At 50.5% G+C, this 10436-nt stretch overlaps 1 protein-coding gene across 1 annotated transcript in view; it reads right to left on the reverse strand.

Annotated features, from left to right (window-relative positions):
* Nucleotides 1–9208, reverse strand: part of Gpr139 (G protein-coupled receptor 139) — a 41841-nt gene extending 32633 nt beyond the window's left edge. The window contains exon 1 of the mRNA XM_010610048.3: nucleotides 8986–9208. Coding sequence (XP_010608350.1) covers nucleotides 8986–9112 — 127 coding nt within the window. The 5' untranslated portion in view covers nucleotides 9113–9208. The remainder of the gene's footprint in view (nucleotides 1–8985) is intronic.
* Nucleotides 9209–10436: the final 1228 nt, after the last annotated feature.

Consider the following 10436-nt stretch of genomic DNA (forward strand, 5'->3'; position numbering starts at 1 on the left):
AGCTCAGAATTCCCCAGCCTGTTTCTCCTTTATGCCTGTCTCTCTGCTTCCTCTTCAAGGACCACTGGCAGCACGATTTTGTGAGAAGCAAACCAAGTGAGAGTTGTGAAAGCTAAGTTCTGGTTAAGACTCTGCCATTTTTAGCCCTGCAACTTTGGCAGAGGTCTTAGGTGCTTCATTTCGTAAAATAAAGGCATTTGGATCCAACAAAAAAATAACAAAACAAGACAAAACAAAACCCATCAGCACCTATGAGAGTCGGGCACGGTGTCCTGTGCTCCCAGAATGATCTCATTGTACCCATATCACAAACTGTGAAAGACAGTGTCATACCCATCCTACAGACAGGAACACTGACGTTCAGAGCATATAGAGTCACTTGCCAGAGCCCACCGATATGAAGCTATGAGGCTGAAGTTGGAATTCAGGTTGGGAATTCCTGAGCCCACATCCTAATCTACTGTGCTGGCAGGTTCTGAGGATTACTGCTGTTCCCAAGATGGTAGATTTATGTTCTAAGACCTTGTCAATGTGTAGTTTGTGGTATTTGTTGGAGCTTTTTCTTCCAGTTTATGCCAGATCCCTGGTTTGTGGAGTTGGCATGCTTTTCCTGGGGTAACCACTTATTTCTCAGCCTCGTCGTTCTTATTAGTTTTTGCTCCCCCTTCTAGGTACTTCTTTTTATTCTCCACCTACTAGGACCCCATTGGCGTTTCTTGTTGCCTTCTCCTTTCCCCGTACCGAGCTCATGAATAGGCCGCCGGTTGGCCATATCCAGCCTGCAAGTGTTTGGTCTGTGCATGAAGTGTTGGCTCATGAAGTGTTTAAAAGAGTTTCCAATTATTTGCCAGCATTGAAATACTACACATTTTACATAAAAATCTGGTTTTTCGAACAGTTTGGTAGCATGGAACCATTGGATAGAAAGCCAAAGCCAAGAGGCGATGGATTTACTGGTTCCCCTGGTACCTAAGCTCCCCATTCTTGTCATCCCCACTTCTTCACCGAGCTTGAGTGTTGTCAGCTGTCTAAGTGTGTGTGTCAGTGTGTGTGTGTGTGTGTGTGTGTGTGTGCACGTGCTCGTGTGCACATGCGTGCACTCAGGTGGTACAGTGGATTTGTCATTTTGCTGTACAACCCTGAATAACTGCCTCACATTTCTCATCTGAAAAATGGGTATAATATATACACACCTCAAAGAATTATCATGGGGTTTAAATGCGTCCATGCCTGCGAAATGCTTTAAAGGACGTCTGCACACAGCAAAAGCTATGTAAGTCAGTAAGCTATGTAAGGGGAAAATACAGCTGGGCTTGGTAGTACGCACTTGTAATCCCAGCACTGGTGGGCTGAGGGAGGAAGATCTCCAGTGTGAGCCCAGCCTGGGAAGCTTAGCAACTCAGTGTGACCCGGTCTCAAAATTAAAACAAATGTAAAAAGGGTTGGGGATGTATCTTAGTATGAAGGCCCTGACTTCAGTCTTCAGTATGACAGACAGACAGGGGGAGAGAGAGGGATACAAGTTTGAGTTTGGGGGAAAATAAGAGAGCCACGTACTTTTGGAAAAATAGCAGGAAAGCACACTTGTTTGAGTGAAGCATTTCTTAGAACTGGACCACAGTGGTCGTATACATTATCTGACTGCCCTCCGAGGTACCTGAATTCAAGGCACCCACCCTCCTCACCGTGCCTACTCCAGCATTTCCCGGTGCTCTCTGCATGACTGGCATCGTTTTCAGTCACTGCCAGCATGGTTCAGATGCACCCTGGTTACTGTCCGTGACCTTGGATGCAGAGCCCAGGACACCCTTGCTGGTGGTCCTCATCCCTATTTAGCAGCATTGGCCAAAGGCCACTCTGATATTTGCTAGAGTTTCTCTGGATTCCAGGTGACTCTTAGGAGGCCACACTCCCTAGGCTTAGGATAGAATGAATTCCGTCACACACAGACTCATTCTCTTCTGATTTGCAGGGCATGGAGTTTCATGTCCCCTTGGAGTAGCACTGTGCACGTGTGGAAAAGATCTGTCAGTAGGATGACATGTGGCTACACAGGGCATTTACATAGCCAGTACATGTGGATGTGCTGGACAATAAAGCAATGGCGGTTCCTACTTATTGAGCGCCTACCATGACCAGAGGACAGTGAAAAGCCTTTGTGTGTTCTTTCTTTCTTTCCTTTTTTTTTTTTTTTGGCGGTACCTGGGATCAAACTCAGGACCTTGCCCTTGTGAGGCAGGCATGGTGCCATTGAGCTAAATTCCTGGCCCTGCGTGTTTCATTTCTAATCACCACAGCAACGTTGCAGGACAAGAGGTTAATAGCAATGTTGAATTCTTACTCTGTGTGCGAGCACGCACGTGGCAGGAAGGGTGCCGGGCATTTTCACAATTCATGTAATCCTCAAAGCGACCCTGGTAGAGAGAGGTAGCTATTATCTCATCTTGTGGCTGGGGAGGAGGCTGAAGCTTAGAAACGGCGAGGATCATCAGTCGGGAGAGCCAGGATTCAGACTCATGGGACATACCATCAGAAAGTACTGGCTTAACTGCTCAACTTGACTAGCTACTTTGTTGCTATGAGAAATCTGGCGCTCAGGGAGGTGAGGTGTTATGCTCGGTATCACACAGCCAAGGAGGGTTCAAATCCATGTCTGGCTCCAGTGCAGTGTATTTAATACTTCTCTTCACAAAGTAGAGCTGATAGGATCATTAAGGAAGTTGTACAAGGGCTGGGGGTATAGGGCCCCAGCCCCAGGCCAGCCTAGACAGTCACCAGCAGAGCTGCATCATTAGTTTCTGACAGGCGGTGCTGGCTTTCTGCGACTTTGGTTGAGCCATCAGGAATGACTTAGCCAAGGTCAAGCAGTGAGCCACTGCCAGAAAAGACCTGGAATCAGGATTCCTGATGCGGAGCTCTTTGTCTGACTGTTAACAAAGGTTATATGGTCAAACGGTTAGGACAGGCCAGACAGATGTCAGAGGGGAGTTACGTGCATTTTGTGAGGACTGTAAAGGACTGAAGTGCATGTGTGCTTTGGAAAGGGGCAGCTACGAAGTAAATTTTGATCCACACAATGGAATACTGAACAGGTGTATGAAAGAGTGATTATTATGTAAAGGTACAGGATCCCAATAATGAATATATCTGTATTGTATACCTAGATTGTACCAATAAACTCAATAAAAAGAAAAAAAAGTGATCAAGTTCTATGTACGTTGTCAGGGATGATTAATACAGTAAGTGAAAAAGAAAACTAGGCGCCAGTTTGTATACCTAGATTGTACCAATAAACTCAATAAAAAGAAAAAAAAGTGATCAAGTTCTATGTACGTTGTCAGGGATGATTAATACAGTAAGTGAAAAAGAAAACTGTAGGCCAGTGTATATATTGTTCTCATGGTGGGGAGAGTTAAAAAAAAAAAGCGAGGAGAGTAGAATCCCTCAATTCCTGATTACTTGTATATGCGCAAAGATACTTTGAACTGGTGAGAAACTGAGACACTGATTCAGTGTCACCACCCTGTGTGGTGGTGGTGAACGGGGGACCTGCTGAGCAGTGAGGAGTGGAAGGAGATCTTTCAGTGGGTGCTGTTTTTTTAGGGTTTGAATCCTGTGAGTGCCATCACCTGTTTCATGGGGGGGCAGCTATTTCTCAGTTCTAGGGAATTGTTACCTTCAGAGGATGTGAGCCCAATGTACATTCTTCTGGTTCACAAGAGAACATGGAAATCTATTTTTTTTTTATTCCTGTTTTTAATTTCACAATTTTCACTGCAAACATGATGAAATCACTTGTTAGTTAGTTTTAGGGAGCTTTTTTTTTTGGTGGCATCTTTGTGATTTTCTGTGAAGGTCAGCATATCATATGTGAATACAGATGACTTAGTTTCTGCCTTTCTCCATACCTTTGATTTCTCTTTCTTGCCTTATTACACTTTCTAGGACTTCCAGTCCAATACTGAGTGGGAGTAGTAGGGGCAGCCATCGCTGCCTTGCTCCAGATTTAGGGGCAACATTGGGTTTTCCACTATTAAATGTGATGTGGGTTGTGGTTATTTATGGATGACCTTTATTGGGTGACAGCAGCCATCCGGCCCCCTTTGTGGCACTAGGGATTGAGCCCAGGGTCTTCACAGTGAGCCGCATCCTTACCCCTTTGTAAAAATTCTTATTTTGAGACAGGGTCTTGCCAAGTTGCCAGGCTGGGCTTGAACTTGCCACCCTTCTGCCTTGGTATTTCACTGTGCTGGAATCATAGGCAAGCGGTACCACGGCTACCCTAAGAAGTTCTTTATATTCTTAGTTTAATGAGTTTTAAAAATATCATGAATGGATGTTGAATTTTGTCAAATACCTCTTGTGCGTCTCTTGAGATGGATCGTTTGGATTTTCCTTCTTAGTTTCCTAACATGCTGAATTATATTGAGTGATTTTCATATGTTGAGCCAGCTTTGTATTCTGCAGATAAACCCAAGTTGGCTTATATATTATCCTGCTTTATTAGATTTGCTGTTTCTTGAGGATTTTTGTGTTTATGTTCCTGAGGATTATCGGGCTGAAGTTTTCTCCTCTTGTAATGCATTTGGTTTCCTGTTATCCAACAAATTGGGAATTTTTCCTGCGTTTTTAAAAGATGAAAAAGTAATTGCACGCTAGGCATTGCGTTCAATGCTTACTTTAATCTTCTCAGCAACTCTACCAAGCGTCGGCCATTGTTAGGGTAGCCGTCACTTTACAGGTGGAGCAGCTGAGGCATGGACTGAGGTGAGGTAACTTGTCCGCAGGCCCACAGCAGGAGTCAGGACTCAAACTCCCGCGGTCCAGCTCCCGCAGAAACATTTATTCCATTTTTCTAATAAGGGGTGTTTAAAGGCACAGCTCAGTCCACCGAGGCCATCGGAGTCCCACCCATCCTTTTCATGTTCTAAAAATCTAAGACAAGTTCTCACAGAATCACCCAAGCTGAGCTTGAACTTGTGATCCTTCTGACTCAGCCTCCCTCCGTACTGATATTACAGGCACGTACCACCCTGCCATGCATTGGCTGGCTTTTCTTATGTGTCCTGCAAAGTGAGCAATACCTTGCTTACTTAAAAAAGGAAGAGGAAGAAGCTGAGCTGGGTGTGGTGGTGCTCATCTGTCATCATAGCACTTTGGGAGGCTGAGATGAGAGAATTCCAAGTTTGAGGCCAGCTGGGGCAACTTAGTGACTTTGTGAGACCCTGTCTCAAAAAAAATATCGAAAGGACCAGGATGTAGCTCAGGGCAAAGGCCCTATGTTCAGTCCCCACTACCTCAAAACAAAAACCAAAACCAAAAGGAGGGAGAGGGAGAATGAGGTGGGGGTTTAGGAATGCTTGGGGCCCAGTGTTCTCCACTGTTCCTACAGCAGCATGAGCCCAGCAGTGAGGAATCCGGTGAGAGGTGATGAAGAAAGCAAGTGTGCTTGGATGCTGTAGACCACTGTAGACCACTTGCTTCACTTCTCTGGGTCTCAGTTTGCTCATCAATAAAATGGGCTAGAGACATGTATAGGCCACAGGGTAGTGACAGAGGAACAGTGCAGTAGCATAGGTAGAATAAAAATCTGGTGTGGAGAAGGCAGTGAGGAAAAAGTGCTTTCCTTGGACCAGGCACAATTTTGGAGATTGCTTGCTTGCTTGCTTGCTTGCTTTCTTTCTTTCTTTTTCTTTCTTTTTCCTTTTCTAGAATGGAGTCTTCCTAGGTTATCCAGAGTGTCGTTGAACTTCTGAGTTTAAGCAATCCTCGTGTCTCAGCCTCCCAAGTAGCTGGAACTGTGGACTATAGATGTGTGCCACTGTGCTTGGATTTTTGCTTAGATTCTTATTTAATAGATTCTACCTGCGTGGGACATTATGAACTACTGTTGCCCCCATTTTACTGATGGGGCAAGTTGTGGTTCTCAAGGGTAGATAATTTATAAGTGGCACCTTCTACTCATATTTAAAAATATTGATTGATTGATTGATTGATTATGGTGGTGAGGATCCAACCCACAGTGGTGCTCTACCATTGAGCTATGTCTCCAGCCCCCTTTATTTTACTTTATTCTTTAATTTCAAGACAAGGTCCTGCTAAGTTGTCCAGGTGGGACTTGAACTTGTGATCCTCCAGCCTCAGCCTCCTCTGCCCGTAATTCACATTAGAATTCCTGGGATCCCATGCCAGCCACTTGAGTTAGACTGTGTGGTGCAATTCCTTGAACCCGGAGAATAGCCCACAAGGCTTTACTAAGCTCTTCCTTGCACTTTAGAGACTGCAGCCAGCCACACACCTGCTGTTTCCCCCTAATTACTGGCTCCCATGACAAACTTCCTCCACCTTTCCTCAGTTTCCATCCAAGTCTCCAGCCACTACTCCAACCATCTGGAAAACTTGGGGTGAGTCCCCCACCAGGAATAGTGCTCCAATTCAAAGCCCCGCTTCTAGTGCTGTTATGGAGGCCTTCAGTCTGTTGCTTCCCACCCAGCAGGGCTGAGCCGCTGTCAGCCGTGAGATGTGAGGTCTGCTAATTGCTGCTGGCCGGGAGCCCTGTGGAGACTACTGTGGTGCACTTGCAAGAGGAGAAGCACACCACGCCAAGTGCTTTCCTCTGTGCACCCTGGCCCTCTGCTGGCTCCTGATGGTGCTAATCAGCCCCCTCCTCCTTGCCACCCAATCAGCAATGTGACAGCCACATCTGTGGCCATGCAGCATGAACCAGTGTGTGTGCCAGGCGCCACACCTCGAGCGTAACCTGCACCATCATCACCATCAGCACCATTGCTTTTCACCTGCATTCCGGGGGGGAGGGCCTCCCATTAGCCCATTTTACAGATGAGAAAACTGAGGCACGCAGACACAAAAGACTGTCCCCCATCTAATGACGGCAGAGCCTGGATTAGCCTTCAGTCAGCATTCTTATTTGCTAGGAAGTTCTTGCCTGCTCTTCTGGGTTTAAGAGAATCACCTACGAGTCTCATTTTGACCCATCCTTGTAGGCTGGTAACAAAACTGTTTTCAGCCCATGCCTTCTGGATGAGCCTGGCCTCCCCACGTATGCTTCTCTGGGATGCCTACGTCTTCTGCATTCATCTGCTGCCTCTGGAGCCGCAGGCTCACCTTGTGAGCTTTCTGAACGCAGGAGCTGCCCCCAGGACACCGGGAGGCCCTTCTGCACATCCTAAGTACCAGCAGGTGCTCAAAACTCTTAGCTGGCCATCTGATCGTGACAAACATCCCCCAGCTTCCAATCCCAAGCCTTCTTTACATCCTCAAACCCAGGGTTAAGGCCAGGGCTAGCACAGAGCCGGGCACACTGCAGCTGCCAGTGCCAGGAAGGCTCTAGCTGGCACAGGAGTTAGGCTGTGAAGGTTCAGAGCATGCTGACTTCCTTCCACCTTGAAGGATTTGTTGACCTGAGCTTTCCTTCCTTCTGCCCATCCTCATGCCTGGGCTTTGGAAACTGGAAGCCTGGCCCGTCCCTTGTCCTTAAGTTCAGTCTCTTAAAGCATTTGCAGAGGAAAATCTTGGGGCAGTGAGCGAGCAGCCAACCCACTCCGGCAGGGGAAGAGATGGGCGGACAGACAGGGAAGGGATGGAGGTCAAATGCATCCTGATGAGCGTAAGTTCTGTTGCTTCTCTGGCTCTCGGCAAGCATCCCCAGTAACCAGACCTCTCAGAAACTCATTTCCCCAAAGAGAGCTCTGGGGAGGGTCAGAGGGGAGGCTGCAGCTGGGCTGAAATCAACCCCAGCTCCAGGTAATTACAGGAGGTGTGCCACCACCCTGTCAGGGCACGTCAGAGGTGGGGCAGCTGAGCCCTGAGCTAAGAATAAAAGCCCGGTCCCTTGCAGGATTGGGGGAAGGTTCCCAGGTCAGGACACTTGTGCTTTCCTGTGCCTGCCAAAGTTGGGGAGGGGGACCAGTGACCGAAGCCATCTCACGAACTACAAGCTGGGTGCTTTGGAAAGGAAATCTCAGCAAGGCTCTTAGAAACCCAGCTCCCAGGTTCCCCAGATTCCAAGATGCTCAGGTTGGCAGATGAGAGCTGATGGGGTGGACAAAGCTAAGATGCTAGCCTGGATGCTGGTTTTTCCCTTTCTGTTGCTCTCTCCCTCCTGCTTGTAAGTGATCTTCAGCAATCTTTCTGTCGTAGAGATTATGGGGAAAAGGGGGCCATGCATAGCCAGAGTGTCAGAAATCCTTCTTTCCTCCTCTGCCTGTCCCTTACTCTTGCACACAGCCCTTCTCAGTGGCTCAGCTCTCTTCAGGAATTCTCCACAAGTCTCAGCCACACTTTGGAGAGGACATTAAAACAGGGAGATGGGAACTGGCTGTGAGCTGCTGCCCAGGGGTGGTGAGTGTGTGTGTGTGTGTGTGTGTGTGTGTGTGTGTGTGTGTCCGCGCGCGCGCACACGCTCTGGAAGCTAAGCTAGGGGCCAGGCGTATCTTCAAGGAGACTGTGACCCCCGAGGTGGTTGCCTTGGCGGCAGAGACTGCTTACTGCTCAGGGTGGTCAGCAGGGCACACACAGCATCCCCGGCTTTCTCTTGGGTCAAGCAGGGATGCTAGAAGGGCAGAGCGGCAGAAGTGTCTCCAGCTGCGTGGGGTGAGGGGCGAAGGGAAGCCTCTGCCAGCTTTCTGTCAGGAACCTCCAGTCAAGTCACACAGCCTCCGTGGACCCTCTCTCACACGCGGCGCATCCAGCCGCGCACAGAAATGCATGCCGGAGTCCACAGACCGCTCGCACCAACTCACACGCGATGCCCACAGCTTGCTACACACACACATCTCTGCCAGGCCGCAGCAACTTCCTTTCTTCCCGGTCTGGAAAGTCTGGAAATCTCCACAGTTGTCCCTAAGGCTTAAACTTTTTTCGAGGGGCTGCAGGGGACGCACAGGAAGGAGGCCAGGGGGTTCCGCGCAGGGTCGGTCGGCGCTTAGGGATCCCAGACTCCCACCCTCTCCCCACAGCTCTCACCTGGTAAACCGAGGCACAGCAAGAGGCTGTAGTAGACCACGGGCACGAAGCCCAAGCCGCAGGCCGAGCTGGCGGACCAGAAGAGCGAGCTGTTGGCAGCGGGGAGGTGTGCGTGCGTGTGCTCCATGGGCCCCCCGGAATCCGGACGCCGGCTGGGGTGGCGGTCTGCAAGGCAGCAGCCGGAGGGAGCAGCGGCGCCTTCCTCCCCGCAAGACTTGCTTCTGTCCTTTGGGAGGGGCTCCCGAGCCCGACTGTGCGCCTCCCACCTCGGACCGCTGGGCTCCCGCCTCAGAGCCGGGGCTGGGACAGACTTTCCGCAGCCAATCAGCAGCTGCCTGGATGTGTGTGGGTGTGTATGTGTGTGTGCCTGTGTGGGGTGTTGGCGGGTGACTGGGGGAGGGGGTCCCAGCCGCCTTTCTTGGCTCCAGAGTCAGAGGCGTAGATGGGGTTGTACCTGGGAACCCCGGGTGGGGGGAAGATGGGGTGGAGAACAGCCCCCCCCCGCACCCCACTCTGCAGGAAGGGCGTGGTGTGGGTAGGACCTAGGACCTGCTTCTCCTGCAGCGCCTCCTTCTTACTCCACCAACGTGTCCTCGGTTTGCCTCTTCTGACTGCTCTCCCAGCGGCGATTTCAAATCCTCGCCAATGCCTCGAGTCCGTTTTCCTGTACAGCTCAGTGCATCCCGGACTTGCGGGGAAGGGGAGGCCGTGGGCGCCGCCAGGATGCTGAAGGGCCGTGGGTTCTCCCTACCCTGCGCTGCTCTTGTGGGCTGCGGAAGGAGGGAGGGAGGGCGCACACCGTTCTGGGGCTGCGGTGGCTCTGGGGGCATCAGCGGGAGACCTGCCCCAGCCTGGAGCGTGCACAGAGGGGATGCAAACTGCTGAGGAGGAGCCCGCCACTTGCAAACCCCTCGGCCACCCTCGCTCACTCTCACAGGAACACACAATACCCGCTCAGCGACACTCGCTCACTCTCATGCGGCTGGCTTGCCCCGCACCTGGGAAGACACAAGAAAATCACACAAAGGCCACCCTCGTGCCGAGCTCCCAGCGTACACAGAGATTCACTTGGGGGCGAGTGGAGGGTCTGGGGGGGTTGGGGTGACGAGAGAGTGTGCTTGGAGCAGTGGAGGGGACCTCCTCTTCCCCTCAAGGTGGGCAGGTGGTGGGTTCCAAGAGCAGCCTTCTCAGGGCCACGGCGTGTGTCTGTCCCAGCTGCTCAAGACAGTGAGTGAGACACCGTGAAAGACTGCAGAAATTCCAGGCAAGCATCCGCAGGAGCAGCTGGAGCCTGCTGCCCGTGCTGGGGCTTGTGGTGGCCTCCAAGGAGTTTGAGTCCCACCGCTTCTCCCCAGCACTTCTGTTCCTGGAGAGAAGGGCTGGACTGGGCTGGGCTTTCCCGGCCTCCTCCAGGTTTCCCCCAGGTGGGTGGAACCCCTGCCTCTCAGGTC

The sequence above is a fragment of the Fukomys damarensis genome, unplaced genomic scaffold (genome assembly GCF_012274545.1).
Source record: "Fukomys damarensis isolate Sample0158 unplaced genomic scaffold, DMR_v1.0_HiC HiC_scaffold_34, whole genome shotgun sequence".
NCBI classification, from domain to species: Eukaryota; Metazoa; Chordata; class Mammalia; order Rodentia; family Bathyergidae; genus Fukomys; species Fukomys damarensis.